The following is a 20,698-nucleotide window of genomic DNA, read 5'->3' as shown; positions in this document are numbered from 1 at the left end:
ATAGCTCAAAATCCTCCAACCCTGGCAACTTTCTTGTAAATCCTTTCTGAACCCTTTCAGGTTTCACAATATCCTTCCGACAGGAAGGAGACCAGAATTGCACACAACATTCCAAAAATGACCTCACCAATGTCCTGTACAGCTGCAACTCTTATACTCAATGCTCTAACTAATAAAGGAAAGCTTACCAAATGTCTTCTTCACCATCCTATCTACCTGCAACTCCATTTTCAGGGGACTGTGAACCTGCACTCCAAGGTCTCTTTGTACAGCAACACTCCTCAGGACCTTATCATTAAGTGTATAAATCCTGCTTTGATTTGCCTTTCCAAAATGCAAACAGCACAAGAATTAGTGGATGTGATGGCCTTGTAGTGTTATCATTAGACTATTAATCCAGAGATGCTGGTAATGTTCTGGGGACCAATTTTCAATAAAAAAGTTGAAACTAACAGTCTAATGTTGACCATGAAATGATTGTCGATTGTCGGGAAAAAAAACCAATTGGTTCACTAACGTCCTTTAGGGAAGGAAGCTGCCATCCTTACCCGGTCTGGCCTACTTGGGACTCCAGACCCACAGCAATGTGGTTGACTCTGAACTGCCCTCTGAAATGACCGAGCAACCATTCAGTTGTATTAACTACTCGAAAGGAAAAAAGGAACGAAAATGGACAGACCATCGGGTGCTGACCGAAGCTTCTTAAATGACAATGGCAGAAACAGCCCTGTATCACTGTTCCTTCAGCTAGGCCAGAGTCCTGGAATACCCTCCCTAAATGACATTGTGGGTCTACTTACAGCACATGGACTGCAGCAGTTCAAGAAGGCAGCTCCCCACTGCCTTCTCAAAGGCTGCTATGTATGGGAAATAAATGCTGGCCAACCAACGATGCCTATGTCCCATGAGTGAATTTAAAAAAAAAGGTTTTCCTTAAACATCCACATTTCACTTGTTTTTCTGTATGCTTTATTTGCAATGGCCTTTTGTGTTTCATAAGCCAGGACAGCCACCTCCCTCTGTCCTCAGCTCTGCAATCTCTCTCCTTCAAAATAATTAACACTTTTTCTATTCCTCCTGCCAAAGTGGACAGGGTTGCTTTTCCCAACATTATTCCCCAACTGCCAAACTTTTGCCCACTCACTTACCCTATCTATCCCATTGCAGACTCTTCTGGCTTCTGGACAACTTATTTTCCTATCTATTTATGTGTCATCAGCAAATTTAACAAACACACCTCAGTCCCTTCCCCCGAGTTATTGTTATAGATTGTACCTCAGTCCCTTCTGCAAATGTGTTGCTGGTCAAAGCACAGCAGGTTAGGCAGCATCTCAGGAATAGAGAATTCGACGTTTCGAGCATAAGCCCTCTCAGTCCCTTCACCCAAGTTATTGTTATGGATGGTAAATGTTGGAGGACACAGCACTGAATGCTTTGGTACTCCACTAATTATAACTGACCAACTCAAATATGACATTTTCATGCCTGTTTCCTGTTTGCTAAACAATCCCCAATTCGTAGGAACTTGTTATTACAGAGTCATACAGAGCCTTTGGTCCAACTTGCCCATGCTGGCCAGATATCCTAACCTAATCTAGTCCCACATGTCAGCACTTGGCCCACATCCCTCAATCCTTCTAATTCATATACCCATCCAGTTTCCTTTCAAAAGTTATAATTGTACCAGCCTCCACCACTACTTCTGGCAGCTCATTCCATACACACACCACCCTCTGCATGAAAAAGTTGCCCCTGAGGTCCCTTTTATAGCTTTCCCCTCTCACCTTAAACCTATGCCCTCTACTCAAAGTTTGTGTGAAGATTTGTAGCTCGGATGCTTGTTGTCGTGGTTCTGTTCGCCGAGCTGGAAGTTTTTGTTGCAAACGTTTCGTCCCCTGGCTAGGAGACATCATCAGTGCTGTGGAGCCTCCTGTGGACCACTATAAATGCCGGAAGAAGCATCAAAGAAGCGCTTTGCAGGAGGCTCCACAGCACTGATGATGTCTCCTAGCCAGGGGACGAAACGTTTGCAACAAAAACTTCCAGCTCGGCGAACAGAACCACGACTATGCCCTCTACGTCTGGACTCCTTCACCCCAAGGAAAAGATTTTGTCTATTTTTCCTATTTATGCCCCTCATGATTTTGTAAACCTCTATAAAGTTTACCTCAGCCTCCGACGCTCCAGGGAAAACAGTCCCAGCCTATTCATGCTGTCCCTATAGCTCAAATCCTCCGTGGCAAAATCCATGTAAATCTTTTCTGAACCCTTTCACATTTCACAACATCCTTCTGGTGTCACCAATATCTTGAGTTCAGCTTTTTGTGAAACAACCTTTGATGAGGTGCCTTGCCAATTGGGTTTTGTAAACCAACATTAATTGGTTCCCCATATCCAGCTTGCTCATTACTTCACCAAAAACCTTGAAATTAGTCAAGCATTATTTCCCTCTCATAAAACCGTGCTGACTGCTTAAGTCTATTATGATTTTCTAAATGTACAACTGTAACCTGCTTAATAATGGATCAAATACTGGCATGGATTGAGAATTAGCGGAGTCAACTCCCTCCTATTGGAAGGATGTTGTGAAACCTGAAAGGGTTCAGAAACGATTTACAAGGATGTTGCCAGGGTTGGGGGATTTGAGCTATAGGGAGAGGCTGAATAGACTGGGGCTGTTTACCTGGAGCATCGGAGGCTGAGGGATGACTTTAAAGAGGTTTATGAAATCATGAAGGACACAAATAGGGTAAATAGATAAGGTCTTTTCCCTGGGTTGCAGGAACGCAGAACTAGAGGGCAGAGGTTTAGGGTGAGAGGGGAAAGATATAAAACGGACCTCAGGGGCAACTTTTTAAACACAGAGGGTGGTGTATGTATGGAATGAGCTGCCAGAGGAAGTGGTGGAGGCTGGTACAATTACAACATTTAAAAGGCATCTGGAAGGGTTTAGAGGGATATGGTCCGGTTGTTGGCAGGTGGGACTAAGATTGGGTTGGGATATCTGGTCGGCATGGACGAGTTGGATCGAAGGGTCTATTTCCGTGCTATACATCTCTCTGAGTCTAAGTAAACAGGGAATGGGAATAAAATTCCAGTTGGGAAGGCAATAACTTGTGGGACACTGTCGGGATCAGGGCTTTGATTCCAGATATTCACAATGTATCATTGGGAACCAAATGCGATCTTTCCAAGTTTGCAGATGACACAAAATCAGGTGATATTGAGAATTGTAAGAAGGAAGCAAGGAGGCATCAGGACAATCTCGAAAGTTAAGTGAGTAGATAAAATATGGAACATGGATAAAAGTAAAGTTTTACTCTGTTGTGTGAAAAACAGAAAGGCAAATTAGTTCAATGAGAATACATTTGGAAGTGCAGATGAGCAAAGGGCTCTGGGTGTCCTTGTACACCAGTCAATGAAAGGAGGTACGAAGGCTCAGCAATCAAATGGTATGTTTAGATTAGATTCCCTACAGTGTGGAAACAGGCCCTTCAGCCCAACAAGTCCACACCGACCCTCCAAAGAGTAACTCACCCAGACCCATTTCCCTCTGACTAAAGCACCTAACACTATGGGCAATCTACAATGGCCAATTCACCTAACCTGCACAGTTTTGGACTGTGGGAGGAAATGGAGCACCCAGAGGAAACCCACACAGACACGGGTAGAATGTGGAACTCCACACAGACAGTCACCCGAGGTTGGAATCAAACCTGGGTCCCTGGCGCTGTGAGGCAGTACTGCTAACCACTGAGTCACCATGCTGCACCAATGTTGGCTTTCATTGCAAGAAGATTTGAGTTCAGAAGTAGTGGTGTCTTTACTGCAGTTACACAGGGCCTTGGGAAGACCACACCTGGAATATGTGAGCAGTTTTGGTTTCTCTCTCTACCTAAAAGGGGACATATATGGAGGGCAGTGAGGGTTCTCTTGGCTGATACCTGGAATGGCAGCAAGAAGAAAGAATGTTTATTCTAGACCTGTATTCGCGAGTGTTTAGGTGAATGAGAGGGAATCTGATTGTATTGTATAAAATTCTAGCGGAACTAGAAAGACCAAATGCAGTGAAAATATAAGATCATAAGATATAAGAGCAGAATTACAGAGTTACAGGGATAGGATCGGAAGAGTGGGTATGGGTGGGATACTGTTTGGAATGTCAGTGTGGATTCAATGGGCTGAGTGGCCTGTTTCCACACTGTAGAGATTCTATGATTCTATGAATGCATTTGCCTTCTTAACTGCCAACTGAACCTGCAGGTTAATCATAAGGGAATCCTGAACTAGAACTGCTAAGTCTTGATGTACTTCAAATTTCTGAAGACTTCCCATATTTGGAAAATAGTCAATGTCTCTATTCTTACTACCAAAGTCCATAACCTTTGCACTTTGAATTTAATCTGCCCCTTCTTTGCCCACTCCCCTAGCCTGTCCAAATCTTCCTGCAGCCCCCCTGCTTCGTCAACAATACCCACCCCTCCACCTATCCTTGTGTCAAGTGTAAACTTGGCAACAATTCCCTCCGTTCTATCATCCAGATCATTAATGTATGATGTGAATAATGGTCCCAACATGGATCCCTGTGGAACTTCACTAGTCACTGGCTGCCAGCCTGAAAAAGATCTTTCATCCCTACTTCCTACCTCTGCCAGTCAGTCAATCCTCTATCCATGCCAGTACCTTGCTTCTAACATCATGGGCTCTTATCTTATTTAGCTGCCTCCTGTGTGGCATCTTGTCAAAAGCCATCTAAATAGATCATGTCCACTGGTTCTCTTTTGTCTAACTTGGTCGCTACCACCTCAAAGAATTCTAACACGGCCAACATGGTGGCTCAGTAGTTATCACTACGGCTTCACAGTGCCAGTGGCCTGGGTTTGATTCCACCCTCAGTCGACTGTCTGTGTGGAGTTTGCATGTTCTCCCTGTGTCTGCGTGGCTTTCCTCTGGGTGTTCCAGTTTCTCCCCACAGTCCAAAGATGTGCAGGTTAGGTGAATTAGCCATGCGAAATTGCCCGTAGTGTTAGGTGCATTAGTCAGGAGTAAGTATAGGTTGGGGGGATGGGTGTGGACAGGTTGGGCCAAATGGCCTTTTTCCACACAGTAGAGGTTCTAATCAGATTTGGGTAAAAAATGAGGTCTGCAGATGCTGGAGATCACAGTTGAAAATGTGTTGCTGGTTAAAGCACAACAGGTCAGGCAGCATCCAAGGAATAGGAAATTCGACATTTCGGGCATAAGCCCTTCATCAGGAATGAGATCAGGAATCTAATCAGATTTGTCAGGTATGACCTCCCCTTGACAAAGCTGTACTGACTTTGCCCTATTTTATCATGCACTTCCAAGCACTCTACAATCTCAACCTTAATAATGGACTCTAAAATCTTACCATCAGCCAAGATCAGGCTAGCCGATCTATAGTTTCCTGTCTTCTGCCTCCCTTCCTTCTTAAACAGGCGTGTTAGATTGGCATTTTTCCAGGCCTCTGGCATTCTCCCTGATTCCAGTGATTCCTGATAAATCATCAACAATGCCTCCACAATCTCCTCAGCTATCTCCTTCAGACCTCTGGGCTGTCATCCAGCTGGTCTGAATGATACATCCACCTTTGGACCTTTCAGCTTCCCCAGCACCTTCTCCCTCCACGGGTGTGACTGCCTCCTGAAACACAGCGCCCAGGTAACTCTCCCCCTCCAGATGTGTCACAGTAATTTGAAGCTCAGACTCCAATTCATTAGATCTGAGCTAGAGTTCCTCAAGCAACCAACATATGTGGTCACTATGAATCACAATGGGGTCTACCAGCTCCCAGGATCATACAGTTACAACACATCGCCTGGCCTGGCATCACTTTTAACTACTTTGTTCTTAATTTGATTTTTAAACACTTCCTACTGGTCTTTCAGTTTGCAAAGTGTAACTATTTCCCCTAATTATGCCCAATCTAATAAAAGCTTACAATATCTCCCCTGGTTGGGAAGTCTACAACCAGGAGTCATAGTTTCAGGATGTGGAGTAGGCCATTTAGAACTGTGTTGAGGAGAAATTTCTTAACTCGGAGGGTGGTGAGCCTGTGGACGTTGCTACCACAGTAAGCTGTGGAGACGAGGTCATTGAACATATTCGGAAAATAGACTGGTAATTTTTTAGATAACAAAGGCATTAAGAGGTATGGGAAAAAAAGAGATATGGTGTTGAGACAGAAGATCAGTCACGACTGTCTTGAATAATGGAGCTGGCTTGAAGGTCTACTCCTGCTCCTAGCTTCTATTTTCTCTACTTTTTGTCTCCACCATTTTTGTCACATTTGAAGTTTTCTAATCCATTGGGATCTTTACTAAATCTATAAAGTTTTGGAAACTTTATAGATTTCTGCAACCTTCTCTTTTGACACTCGAGTATGGAAGTGATCAGGTCCAGAGGATCTGCCAGCATTTGGTTCTGGTAGTGTTCCCAGTACCTTTTTGCTGGTGATTGCTTCTTTCTTTTGTGGGATGTTTTTGTTCCTTTTACATTGTTTAATGCTTCCACCATCTTTGTTTTCCAATATTAATTCCCCAGTCTCACCCTCTAAGAGAATAACATCAACCGTGGTTATTTCTTTTGTTTTTAGTTACTTGTAGAAACTCTGACTATATTTTTAAATATATTTTTTGCCTTCATTAATTTTCAATCCTGCTTTGCTGGCTTCTAAATTGTGTTCAATCCTCTAACATACCATTAGAGACATAGAGATGGTCCAACTTGTCCATGCCGACCAAATATCCTAAAATAATTTAGTCCCATTGCCAGCATTTGGCCCACATCCCTCTAAACCCTTCCTATTCTATACCCATCCAGGTGCCCTTTAAATGTTGTAATTGTACCAGCCTTCATCATTCCTCTGGCAGCTCATTCTACACACGTACCACCCTCTGTGCAAAGAAATTGCCCCTCAGATCTGTTTTAAATCTTTCCCCTCTCACCTTAACTTCAAGTTTTGGATTCTCCTACCCTGGGGAAAAAAAACCTTGTCTATTTACCCTATCCATGCCCCTCATGATTTTATAAATCTCTATGAGGTCACCCCTCAGCCTCCGACATTCCAGGGAAAACAGCCCCAGCCTGTTCAGCCTCTCCCTATAGCTCAAATCCTCCAACCCTGGCAACATCCTTGTAAATCTTTTCTGAACTCTTTCAAGTTTTTGTTTGCAATATTATTATTTTCATTCAACTTTATACTCTCCTTATCTTTCCTAATGGAATATATATTTGGTCTTCCACTGCTCCTCTACTATCCTACCATTTAACATATTTTCCCAGTTTAATTTAACCAACTCTTTCATCATGGCCGTGTAATTGCTTTTATTTAATTTTAAAACACAAGTCATAGATACACACTTCCCACTTTCACGGTAAAAATCTATATTATGATAACTGTTACCTCAAGGTGTTTTTACTCTGAGATCATTAATTGACCCCATTTGATTAGGGTCATAGAGTTATGGAGATGTACAGCATGGATACAGACCCTTCGGTCCAACCTGTCCATGCCGACCAGATATCCCAAACCAATCTAGTCCCACCTGCCAGCACCCAGCCCATGTCTCTCCAAACCCTTCCTATTCATATACCCATCCAAATGCCTCTTAAATGTTGCAATTGTACTAGCCTCCACCACATCCTCTGGCAGCTCATTCCATACACATACTACCCTCTTTGCAAAAAAGTTGCCCCCTAGATCTCTTTTCTATCTTTCCTCTCTCACCCTAAACCTATGCCCTCTAGTTCTGGACTCCCCGACTCCAGGAAAAAGACTTTACCTATTTGCCCTATCCATGCTCCTCAATTTTGTAAACCTCTGCAAGGTCACCCCTCAGCCTCTGACGCTCCAGGGAAAACAGCTCCAGCCTGATCGGCCTCTCCCCATAGCTCAAATCCTCCAAACCTGGCAACATCCTTGTAAATCTTTTCTGAACCTCTTCAAGTTTCACAACATCTTTCCGATAGGAAGGAGACCAGAATTGCACGCAATATTCCAAAAGTGGCGAAACCAATGTCCTGTACAGCTGCAACATGACCTCCCAACTCTTGTACTCAATATTCTGACCAATAAAGGAAAGAATACCAATTGCCGCCTTCACTATCCTATCTACCCGTGACTCCACTTTCAAGGAACCATGAACCTGCACTCCAAGGTCTCTTTGTTCAGCAACACTCTCTAGGACCTTATCATTAAGTGTATAAGTCCTGCTAAGATTTGCTTTCTCAAACCTCTCATTTATCTGAATCAAACTCCATCTGCCACTTCTCAGCCCATTGGCCCATCTGGTCAAGATCCTGTTGTAATCTGAGGTAAGCTTCTTCACTGTCCACTACACCTCCAATTTTGGTGTCATCTGCAAACTTACTAACTGTATCTCTTATGTTTGCATCCAAATCATTTATGTAAATGACGAAAAGTAGAGGACCCAGCACCGATCCTTGTGGCATTCCACTGGTCACAGGCCTCCAGTCTGAAAAAAACCCTCCACCACCACCCTCTGTCTTCTACCTTTGAGCCAGTTCTGCATCCAAATGGCTAATTCTCCCTATATTCCATGACATCTAACCTTGATAATCAGTCTCCTATGGGGAACCTTGTCGAACGCCTTACTGAAGTCCATATAGATCACATCTACTGCTCTTCCCTCATCAATCCTCTTTGTTACTTCCTCAAAAAACTCAATCAAGTTTGTGACATGATTTCGCACGCACACAACCATGTTGACTCTCCCTAATCAGTCCTTGCCTTTCCAAATACAAGTACATCCTGTCCCTTAGGATTCCCTCAAACAAGTAGCCCACCAACGAGGTCAGGCTCACCGGCCTATAGTTCCTTGGCTTGTCCTTACCACCCTTCTTAAACAGGGGCACCATGTCAGCCAACCTCCAGTCTTCCGGCACCTCACCTGATTGCAAGATACCAAGTCAAAAATAGCCTGGTGCTATAATAATATGCTCTATGACCTCTTCTTCCAGGTTACCTTTGTCAATCTAATTTGTCCAATGCATGTGAAGATTAATATCACTGTGATTATTACAAAAATCCTCTTAAAAGCACCTCTTATTCCTCCTATACTGTGCCTTACAGTGTTACTACTATTAGCAGGCATGTAAACTATTCCCCACGTGACTTTGTATCTATGTTACTTCTCATCTCTAATCAGCATCTTCATCTGCTGAATTAATTAGCAAGAAAAATATCTAGTAGGAACAATTAAGTGAAATTCCCACAGGGGTCGAGGGAGGATGTGAAAAGGGTTTTGATCTTCCATCAAAACTTGCCAAATCCCTAAAATAAAATCCAGGCCAGCTTTTTAGGGATAAGAACCTGTGAAGGATGTCCATCTCCATCATTTGCTGCTTTCCCTCTCTCTCACTTTTGCAATCTTATGTTGCCTTTGGATTTCCCTTACTGTTCTATTGAGTGCAATCCTCAATTCCCCAACACCTCCAAATCCAATTTTTCAGTCATAACTCTGAACCCTCCGGATGGTTTATTCAGTTATCCTGACGTATGAGTGGAACCTTCACCAAGATCCACTCATTCTTATCTTCATTATCTCACCAGCGCATCATAGAAACATAGAAGACAGGAGCAGGAGTGGGCTATTCAACTGCTTAAGCCTGCTCCACCATTCAATACGATCATGGCTGATCACTGAGATCATTTCCCTAATTGCCCCCAAATCCCTTATTCATTTTTGCCTTAAGAGCTATATCTACCTCCGTGATAAACAGAATGTTTTGGCCTCAACTGCTTCCTGCAATAATGAATTCCACAGGCTCACCACTCTCTGGGTGAATACATTTCTCCTCAACTCAGTCCTAAATAGTTTACACTTAGGGGAGGCAATGGCCAAGTGGTATTGTCACTGGACTGTCAACTCAGAGACAGAGGTAATGCATGGGGACACGGGTATAAATCCTGTCACAGCAGATGTTGGACTTTGAATTCAAGAAAAATGTCTGGAATTAGGAGTCTAATGATGACCATGAATCCATTGTTGATTGTGGAAAAACCCATCTGGTTCACTAATTTCCTGTTAGGGAAGGAAACTGCCACTCTTAACTGGTCTGAATTACATGTGACTCCAGACCTACAGCAATGTCGTTGACACTTACCTGCCCTCTGGGCAATTAGGGATGAGCAATAAATGCTGCCTCACCAGTGATGCCCTCATCCCATGAATGAATAAAGAAGAAAACCCTTATTCTTAAACTATGACCCTTGGTTTTGGCCTCTTGCTCCATTGGAAACATCCTTCGTGCATCTATACATCAGGAATAAAACTCTTATAACTGTCTTAGAATGCCTTTATTAACTCTGTTTCTCCCTCCTCTCATGCAGCCAAGCTTACTGTTTATATTCATCGTAGAATTGTTATAGAGCACTAGGAGGCCATTCGGTCCATCACATCATACACTCGCTACAGTGTGGAAACAGGCCATTTTGACTGACAAATCCACACTGACCCTCCAAAAAGTGTCCCACCCAGACCCATTTCCCTCCTCTATTATCCTAAATTTACCCCTGACTAATGCACCTCACCTACACATCCCTGAACACTATGGGCAATTTAGCATGGCCAATTCACCAAACCTGCACATCTGTGGACTGTTGGAGGAAACCGGAACACCTGGAGGAAACCCATGCAGACACAGGGAGAATGTGCAAACTCCACACAGACAGTCGCCTGAGGCTGGAATCAAACCCAGGTCTGGAATCAAACCCAGGTCCCTGGCGCTGTGAGGCAGCATTACTAACCACTGAGCCACCGTGCCAGCCCTCTAGGCTGGTTCTCCAAACAAGCACTTTACTTCGCCCCGCTCTCCTGGCTTTTCCTCGTGACCCTGCATATTCTTCCTTCCCAAATAATAATTGCTAATTCTCTTTCCAACGCCTCAGCTACAACTCTTCTGAAGCAGCACTTCTCTAACATGAAAGAACGAATTTGGAAAGTACTTTGACCACTTAAATGTGACAGTTTGCAGCTTCACTCTGCATTTAATCTGGGTTAAAACTTTCCTGGGGGCAATGTAAAGTACAGTTTTCCCTATGTCTTAACTGGTGCTGTTGTAGGAAATAGGAGATCCAATGAGGGACCTTGAGACAGAGGCATCAAGCTGTTGTCAGTGACAGGCTGGTGAGGGAGGGAATGGTGAGGGGAGGATGTGGCAATGATAAGGTGGCGAACACAAAGTGAGTGGGAGACAACGGTGGGATGGCAAGAGGATGGTAGTGAGGTTGGCGAATGGGGTGGCGAGAAGCGAGGCTGTGATGTGTTGGTGATGACTGAGAGATGTTGACCAGAGGCAGCAAGGAGTGGCGAGTGAGTGTTGACCCAGGAGATGGTAAGAAGGCAGAGACGCTTGGGAGTGGGATGGTGAGGGGCTGGAAATGAGGGGCCAGTGAGCAAGAGAGGCATGTGGGATGGTGACTGGGTGGCAATGGGACGGTGGCAAGGTGAGTGGAGAGTGGGTGGGAGCAAGACTTTGGAAGAGGGATGACAAGTGAGATACAGTGAACAGGAGACTTGAGGATTCAGGAGGGTGAGTGAGGGGGTACAGCAAGGGCCTGAGCAGGTGGCAGACAAATCAGAAAGTTACAACCAACGTTACCACCGTTGTTGACAGCACACAACAGCGAGGTCAGTGATACGAGAAAGTGCCAGTCACTGTGCGCATCAATGAAAGTAGTCAAAAAGCTTTCAGGCATAAGCCCTTCATCAGGAATATGGAGGAGGGGGGTAAGGGGGCTGAGAGATAAATGGAGGGGTCGGGTGGGGTTGGTAGCTGACAAAGCGATAGGTTTGCAGGTTTGATTGTGATAGGTTGGTGGGGAGGGTGGGGCAGATAGGTGGGACAGGTCAAGAGGGCAGTGCCGAGTTAGAGGGTTGGATCTGGGATGAGGTGGCAGGGAGGGAGGGGATAAGGAACTGGTGAAATCAATGGATTGATGTGTGTGTTTTGCCTTCCCACCTACCTCCCCTTCAGCCCACCCCCACCCTCTTATTTACCTCTCATCCCCTTTCTCCCTGTCACATTCCTGATGCCCTAAACATCGACTGTCCTGGTCCCTGGATGCTGCCTGACCTGCTGTGCTTTTCCAGTGCCACACTTTTTGTCACTGACTCTCCAGGATCTGCAGTCTTCACTTTCCCCTAATCAATGAAAGAATCCCAGGCTCATATTCTGAGAGCATGGGTTCAAAACCCGCCATTCCAGATGGTGACATTTGAATTCAACAGTAAGTTAGCCCAATGGTGACCATTAAACCACTGCTGTCAGAACAAATTACTGCAGCTGCTGGAATCTGCACTGAAGGCAAATGCTGAAGTTCACAGTGGGTCAGACAGAATCCATGGAGAGAGAGCAAACTAACATTTCAAGTCTAGATAATTCTCCATCAGAACAGTTCTGATGAAGAGTTATCTAGACTCGAAACATTAGCCTGCTCTCCATGGATTCTGTCTGACCCACTGTGATCTCCAGCATTTGTTGTTTTCATTAAACCACTGTTGACAGGTTTTTAAAAGAACCTATCTGGATCACTAATGTGATTTAGAGAAGGAAACTTTCATCTTCATATGGGCTGGATGTGAATCCAGACCCACAGCAACATTATTGATTCTTAAATGTTCTCTGTGCATTTACAGATGGTTAGTGACACCCTCATCACACGAACAAATAGAAAACTGACTCTCCTGCTCCTCGGATGCTGCCTGGCCTGCTGTGCTTTTCCAGCACCACTCTAATCTAGACTCTGATTTCCAGCATCTGTAGTCCTCACTTTCACGTAAATGAAAAACTGCGCCTTGTTCAATGTCAGGAGCTAAATCTGGAGAAGCTGTCAGTTTGACCTTGTTGATTTGATTCCATTTACTATTGTCACGTGGACCCAGGTACAGTGCAAAGTTTTGTTTCATGTGCAGTACAAGCAGATCACGGCATACAAAGTGCATTAGTGTAATAGAACAGAGCGAGGAACACAATGTTACGGCTGCAGAGGAGGTGCACAAAGAGCGAGATCAAAATCGAATCTAAAATTTGAAAGGTCCATTGAGAAGTCTAACAGCAGCAGGGAAGAAACTGTTCTTGAATCTATTCATATGTGTACACAATTTTTATCTTCTGCCCAACGAAAGAGGGCAGAAGAGATCGTAAGGGGAGTGGGAGGGGCCTTTGATTATTCAACCCTGTCACAACGATGTGAATATTTTGAATGATTAAATAACAGAAATGTGCTTGTTTTGCAAGGGTTTGCAAAACAATTCCTGAGAATGTCACTCAGAAAAGTAAAAGAATTAGGGGTAACTAAGCCCAAATGGTTGTGGGTAGAGTTTTTAAATAAGAAAACTGTAAACTGCAATAAGCCTATCAAACATCTAAATAACACAGTGAGGCTGTTATTAATGATGATTTGGCTAATAACTATTTGCAGTGGGTATAATTTGATTGTATATACAGTGTGTGTGACTAATAGATAATTTTTAACCAAATTAAAAACAGTTCAGTTGACACATGCACACTTACTATTTGCATCCATTTTATCTGATCACTGACTACATCAGTGAAGTTGTGCGCAAATCGCTACTGTCAGTAAGTATTTGCTTCTTAAAAGCATTATTAAATCTATAAATGCATCAGTTTCTCATTGTGAACCTTAGGTAATATTTGAAACTTGCATCACAGGTAGACAGGATGGTTCAGAAGAGGTTTAGCACGCTTGCCTTCATTGCTCAGACCTTTGAGTATAGGAGTTGTGACGTCATGTTGAGGTTGTACAGGATGTTAGTGAGGGCTCCTCTGGAGTACTGTGTGCAGTTCTGGTCATTCTGTTACTGGAAGGATATTATTAAATTGGAGAGGCTTCAGAAAAGATTTACCAGGATGTTGCCAATTCGGGAGGGTTTGAGTTTTAAAAATAGACTGGAAAGACTGGGACTTTTTTCACTGGAGCATTAGAGGTTGACAGGTGACCTTATTGAGGTTTATAAAATTGTGAGGGTTATAGACAAGGTGAAAGACAAGTGATTTCTTTTCCCTAGGGTAACAGAGTTCAAAACTATGGGGTATATTTTTAAGGTGAGAGAAGAAAGATTTAAAAAGGACATGAGGGGCAACATTTTTTACACAGAGAGTGAACAGCCAGAGAAAGTGGTGCATGCAGGTACAGTTACAACATTTAAAAGATTTTTGGATAAGTTCATAAATAGGAAAGGTTTGGAGGGATATAGGCCAAGTGCAAGCAAGTGGGACTAGTTTAGTTTGGGATTATAGTCGGCATGGATTTGTTGGACCAAAGGGTCTGTTTCTGTGCTGCATCACTATATAACTCTAGATAAGGGGGTCAATAGACAATAGGTGCAGGAGTAGGCCATTCTGCCCTTCGAGCCTGCATATGAAAAGACCACAAGAAATAGGAACAGGAGTTCGGCCCCTCAAGCCTGATCCACCATTTTGTAGAATCATGATCCAACACTCCACACTTCCACTTTTCCTGCAACCCTTGATTCCCTGACTGATCAAGACTCTACCCATCTCAGCCTTAAATACACACAAGGACTCTTCCCCCACAGCCCTCTGTGGCCAGGAGTTCCAAAGATTCATAACCCTCTGAGAGAAGAAATTCCTCCTAATGTCAGTGTTAGGAGAAATTCCTCCTAATGTAAATGGCACTCATTTACTCTGAGACTGTGCCCTCTGGTCCTAGACTCTCCTGTGAAGAGAAACAGCATTTACCCTGTCAAACCTATGAAGAATCCTCAATGTTTCAATGAGATCACTTCTCATTCTTCTAAATTCCCTTGCAAGGAGGAAACCAAAATACGTTTGAGAACCACCAGTCAAAGTGATCAAGCAATCTCATTCATAAAAAGTGAATCTCAGAAAGCATTTGGTATGCTTGCCTTTATTGGTCAGTGCATTGAATATAGGAGTTGGGAGGTCATGTTCCAGCTGGACAGGACATTGGTTTGGCCACTTTTGGAATACTGTGTTCAAGTCTGGTCTCCCTGCTATAGAAAGAATGTTGAACTTGAAAGGGTTCGGAAATGATTTACAAGGATGTTGCCGGTGATGGAGGATTTGAGCTATAGAGAGAGGCTGAATAGACTGGGGTCCTTTCCCTGGAGCATCAGAGGCTGAGGGGTGACCTTATGGAAGCTTATAAAATCACGAGAGGCATGGATAGGGTGAATAGCTAAGGTCTTTTTCCCAGGGTAGGGGAATCGGAGGGAAAGATTTAAAAGGGACCTAAGGAGCAATATGCAGAAGGTGTTTCATGTATGCAACGAGCTGCCAGAGGAACTGGTGGAGGCTGGTACAATTACAACACTTAAAAGGCATTTGGATGGGTATATGACTAGGAAGGGTTTGGAGGGATATGGGCCAAATGCTGACAAATGGGACTCAATTAATTTCGGATATCTGGTCAGCATGGACGAGTTGGACTGAAAGGTTTGTAACAACTCTGCGGACTCTGTCAAAACTCAAGTAACCCCGATGTGTTAGGAACTAATTACAGGTGCTAACTCCAAAATCTCGCATCGCCCACTGACTTATCCGCAAGTGCTTCGTTTCTGTTTTTCGAAAAGCGAAGTTCCCAAATAGCTGAAACACATTTCCCCCGAAACAGACTCACACAAAATGTCTCAACTTTTCAAAGTAAGCAGTGGAGATGGGGTTGAATATGGATGCGATTGGGAGCCTCTGAGGGTCAATTCTTATTTCTTGAAGACGTGGGGAGAAGTGGTCTGGGCTAATAGTATTGTGACCATATTAGGAGATGCCCTACATCCCCCCCCCCCCCCCACTCCTGCAACACAGCTCACCTCAAACAGCTGGGGTATCTGTTTTTTGGCCAGGTAGTCTTTCCATTCGGCTGTGGTCATTCTCGGCTGCTCCTTGCTGCTGGTTTCCCGGGGGCTGGGCTGTGAGTTAGGAGGCTCGACCCTGCAGCAGTCTTGCCTCGCTGTTGTGGCCGTGCTTTCTGCACATCCTTTTATGTCCCAACCCCAAGCGGTGTCAATGCACCGCCCCCACCCTCCCCCCGAATTAGCTGCTTCTGATTTGAATTTTGACGAACTCGTGCCGAGAATTCCCACAGCAACCAAATCTGCACTCGTCACCCGATTTCATTTTCGGCAAAAGTAACATGAAAACGGTGGGAAACGAAAGCAGGAACTGCTGGAGAAACTCAGCAGGTCTGGCAGCATCTGTGGAAACAGAGAGGGGAGCATGAAAGCTGTGGCCCTCTTAAAGACCCGGGTTTCTCCAGCAATTGCTGTTATTTGTCCTCAATATTAGTATCCTCCAGGGATGTTTAGTTGTTCACAGGGAATTTAATACTCAGTCTGTATTCAGTCTTCACTCAAAATGGTTTTGCACAACATGCATTGATATAGCACCTTTAATGGGAAGAGGAGTTGGTCACTTTGTGGCTGGGACCTGTTCCTGTGGAATGATCTAGCTCCAGCTGCCTTTGCCCCGTATCTCTTAATACCTTTGCTGTCAAATGTCTGTCAAAGGTAATATCAAAATGTAACAATTGTTTTTACCAATGATGACCATCTGTGGAAGGGAGTCCCAGATTCCAACACTTTACATCAAATCATCATTTCATTCATGAAAGCTCCAGTTTTGATGTTTAGATTCTTATTCCCTGCCCTAACATTCTCTCGGTCTACCCTTCCCCACACATGGTAAACGTTTGGTCCAATTGTCCAGGCCTCCCATAGTGGAAGCTCTTGGGTGGAGCAGATGGGAGAGGCTGAAGTGGAGCTGTAGGCAAATGATTAACTCGGTTCGGATTTAGACCGAGTGGTGCTGACACAAAGATAGTGTAAATCGTGTAGATGTGGAAGTGCAAAGTTACAAAGAGACCTTGTCAGACTTAGCAAAACTGGTGGCAAATGTAACTTAGCATAGGCAAATGTGAAGTGTGTACTTTGGACTGAAGGAAAAATTAGAACAGAGAGTACATTCTAACAACAAGCATGAGTGGAGATTCAAAGAAACCTGAGGGTTCAGAATCAGGGAGCATTAAAATATCATGAGAGTTACAAATGAGATCAGAAAGGCTGGTGGACTGTCGGCTTTCTGTCAAAAGGACACAAAGGTAGAAGTCAGTTGTACAAAGCCCTGATTAAAGTTCTTCAGCCAGAGAGTGGTGAATCTATGGGATTCATTGCCACAAAACGCTGTGGAGGCCAGGTCATTGAGTACATTTAAGACTGAGATAGACAGGTTCTTGATTGCCAAGGGGATCAAGGGTTATGGGGAGAAAATGGGAGAATGTGTTTCAGAAATGTATCAGCCCTGACTGAATGGTGGAGCAGACTCGATGGGCTGAATGGCCTAACTTCTGCTCCTATGTCTTGTGGTCTAATGATCTCAACCCCACCTGGAGTTATTGTGAACTTTCTGCTCACCATTTCTCAAAAAGGATGTAATGGCCTCGGAGGGGACCAGTGTAGGTTTACCTGTACTCTGAGGGGAAAATCACAAGATGAGGTTAAACATGTTATGGTTATATTCCCCGGAATTTGGAAGCTGCAATGCAAATCCTTGCGTGACCCCACTTGTTACATCCTGCTGATTCCTGCCCGTGCTCCTGACTGTCTTGAGAATGAGACCACTTGGTTTCCACAACCTCATCAATAGTATAACACCAGGCAAAAGTGAGGACTGCAGATGCTTGAGATTAAAGTCGAGAGTGTGGTGCTGGAAAAGCACAGCAGGTCAGGCAGCATCCGAGGAGCAGGAGAGTTGACGTTTCGGGCAAAAGCCCTTCATCAGGAATGGTGAAGGGCTTTTGCCCGAAACATCGATTCTCCTGCTTCTCGGATGCTGCCTGACCTGCTGTGCTTTTCCAGCACCACACTCTCGACAATAGCCCAACACCAACTAAGAGTCTCTTGTGAGGACCTTCAACAAATGTGGCAAAGACAATCTCTCGTTTGCTTCTTTAGACTGATTTTCTAAGAATTCAACCAAATTCATTGGGCATGAACTGCTGCTTACAAATCCACACCGGCTCCCTCTCTGATCAGTTGAAAACTTTCAAAGTGATCAGTCACCCTAATACTTAATTATAAACCCCTGTAATTTCCTGACAACAGACATTTGGTTGACTGGTCTACAATTCTCTGGTTTCCTTCTGTCACCCTTTTTAAATCATGACATACACAATTTTCCAATCTAAAGAAACAGTTCTCAAATTCTCTGAACTTTGCAAGAATACAGTTAAGGCTTCTGAAATGTTCCTACTTATGTCCTACAAGACTTACGAATGAAGTTCTGGAGTGTGTAGTTTATATCTCATTAGTGTCCTCCTTTGTTCCATGATTGTATTTTGATGAGGTCCGAATTCAATAATGGTTTCATGCAGGGAGTGGAGTGCATCATTTCCTCCTCCAACTCTATTTTGATTTAGTCCCTGCCCTCCCCTTCACTGTTTGATCACACAGCATTGCCTTTTGATGTGAAGGGCACTGCTTGTCACAGGCCACTCGGGTGTTTTCCTATCTTCCTGGTGGTGGAAATTGAATAAAGACTTGTACACTTTGTGTCTTTCACTGTGTCTCACACCTGCTGGGGAAAAAATAAGCACTACCGCAGTTAGGCGGTAGTGCGGGGGGAAAAAATTAGGAAAAAAAAATCAACAGGGATTAAAGAAAAATGAGAAAAAAAAATAATGGTTTCATGGTGATGCTTGAGATGCTAACCTCTGTCTATATTGTAAATACAGATGCAAAGCAATATTCAGCATCTCCATATTTCCTTATTTTCATTGTCAATAATAGTTAGAGTCATAGAATCATGCAGCATTGAAACAGACCTTTTGGCCCACTGTGTCAATGCTGATCAATAAACACCAAACTACACGGCACGGTGGCATAGTGGTTAGCACTGTTGCCTCACAGTGCCAGAGACCTGGGTTCAATTCCCGCCTTGGGTAACTATCTGTGTGGACTTTGCACATTTTCCCCGTGTCTGTGTGAGTTTCCTCCCACAGTCCAAAAATGTGCAGGTTAGGTGAATTGGCCATGCTAAATTGCCCATAGTGTTAGGTGTAGGGGAATGGGTCTGGGTGGGTTGTGCTTCGGCAGGTTGGTGTAGACTTGTTGGGCTGAAGGGCCTGTTTCCACACTGTAAGTAATCTAATACACTATTCCCATGTACTACAGACTATTATTCTCTAGCAGATGTTTCTTAAATACTTCCATAAATCTAACATTCTTCTTGGTGAATTAATTCATTCTGAGATCTCTTCTAAACCACTTGCTCGTCATCTCGAACTTAAGCCCTCTGGTCTTAGACACATCTGCCATGGGGAAGAGATTCTCACAATCTACTCTTTAATAATTTTGGATACCTCAGTCAGATCTCTCCTCAGCTCCCTCTGGTCCAAGGAAAACAAACCCAGCTCATTCAGTCTCTCCTCCTAACAGACTTTTCATTCCAGGCTAGACAAGCAGGAGGCTGGAAGAACACAGAAAGCCAGGCTGCATCAGGAGGTGGAGAAGTCAACGTTTTGGGTCTAACACTACTTCAGGACATGAATCTCCTGTGTACCTTCTCCAGGGCAAACATGTCTTCCCAATAGTGTGGTGACCAGAACTGTGCACATCTGTAGCCTAACCAATGCTCTATAAAGTTGTAACAAAACTTCCTTGATCCTATATTCTATGCCCTGGCAAATGAAGGCAATCATCCTGTATGCCTTCTTCACCACCCTGTCTACCTGTATTGATATCTTCAGAAATCTGTAGATTAAACACCAAAGTCCCTTTGTTCCTCAGTACCTGCCAGGGACTTACCATTCATTGGGTATGTCCTTCACTTATTAGAACTCTCAAAATGCATTGCCTCACGCTTTTCAGCATTAAATTCCATCCATCACTGCTCTGCCCAATTTATCAATATCAGACCATAGCCTGAGTCCATCTCCTCACCATCAACAACTCCCCCAATTTTCACGTCATCTGCAAACTGGCTAATTAAACTTTCTACATTCACATCCAGGTCATTAATGTGCATAACAAACAGGGAGAGTGCCAGCACTGACCCCCCTGGTCCACCACTGGTCACAGACTTCCAATCACAAAAACAACCCTTTGCTGCCTATTTGTAAGCCAGTTTTGGATCCAGTTTGCCAACTTGCCTTGGATCCCACGGTCTCTCATCTTTTGGACCAGCTTTCCATGTGAGACTTTGTCAAAGGCCTTACTGAAGTCCATGTGAACCACATCAATGACACTAACCTCATCAATATATTCAGTCACCTTTTCAAGAAAGAGTCAAAAAGTGTGGCACTGGAAAAGCACAGCCGGTCAGATAGCATTCGAGGACCAGGAGACTCGATGTTTCGGGCATAAGCCCTTCATCAGATTCCTGCTGCCTGCCCTGCAGTGCTTTGCCAGCGTTACACTTGTCAACTCTGACTCTCCAGCATCTGCAGTACTCTCTTCCTCCTTTTCAGTTAAATTATTCAGACAGAATCTCCCTCTGACAAATCCATGCTAACTATCCCTGATCAATCCCTGCCTTTCCAAGTATTGATTAATCCTGTTCTTCAGACGTTTTTCCAGTAATTTCCCCACTCCTGAGGTCAGACTAATTGGTCTGTGATTACCTGGCCTATCCCTGCTCCTCTTCGTGAACAAAG

At 44.0% G+C, this 20,698-nt stretch overlaps 1 protein-coding gene across 2 annotated transcripts in view; it reads right to left on the bottom strand.

Moving 5' to 3' along the window:
- ak5 (adenylate kinase 5) overlaps positions 1-18,391 on the bottom strand; it is an 87,540-nt gene extending 69,149 nt beyond the window's left edge. Inside the window, exon 1 of one of the 2 annotated variants that reach the window (XM_060829990.1) lies at positions 18,318-18,391. Coding sequence is in view for 1 of the 2 variants with exons in the window: in XM_060829989.1 (XP_060685972.1) it covers positions 15,861-15,920 (60 nt within the window). In the remaining variant the exon portion in view is untranslated. Of the gene's footprint in view, positions 1-15,860; positions 15,990-18,317 lie in introns of those variants that run through there. The other variant, XM_060829989.1, reaches the window with a different exon arrangement.
- Between the last annotated feature and the right edge of the window lie 2,307 nt (positions 18,392-20,698).

This window comes from Hemiscyllium ocellatum, chromosome 9, assembly GCF_020745735.1.
Source record: "Hemiscyllium ocellatum isolate sHemOce1 chromosome 9, sHemOce1.pat.X.cur, whole genome shotgun sequence".
Lineage (NCBI taxonomy): Eukaryota > Metazoa > Chordata > Chondrichthyes > Orectolobiformes > Hemiscylliidae > Hemiscyllium > Hemiscyllium ocellatum.
The sequence above is the reverse complement of the archived record's forward strand: the minus strand, read 5'-3'. Positions and strand labels throughout refer to the sequence as shown.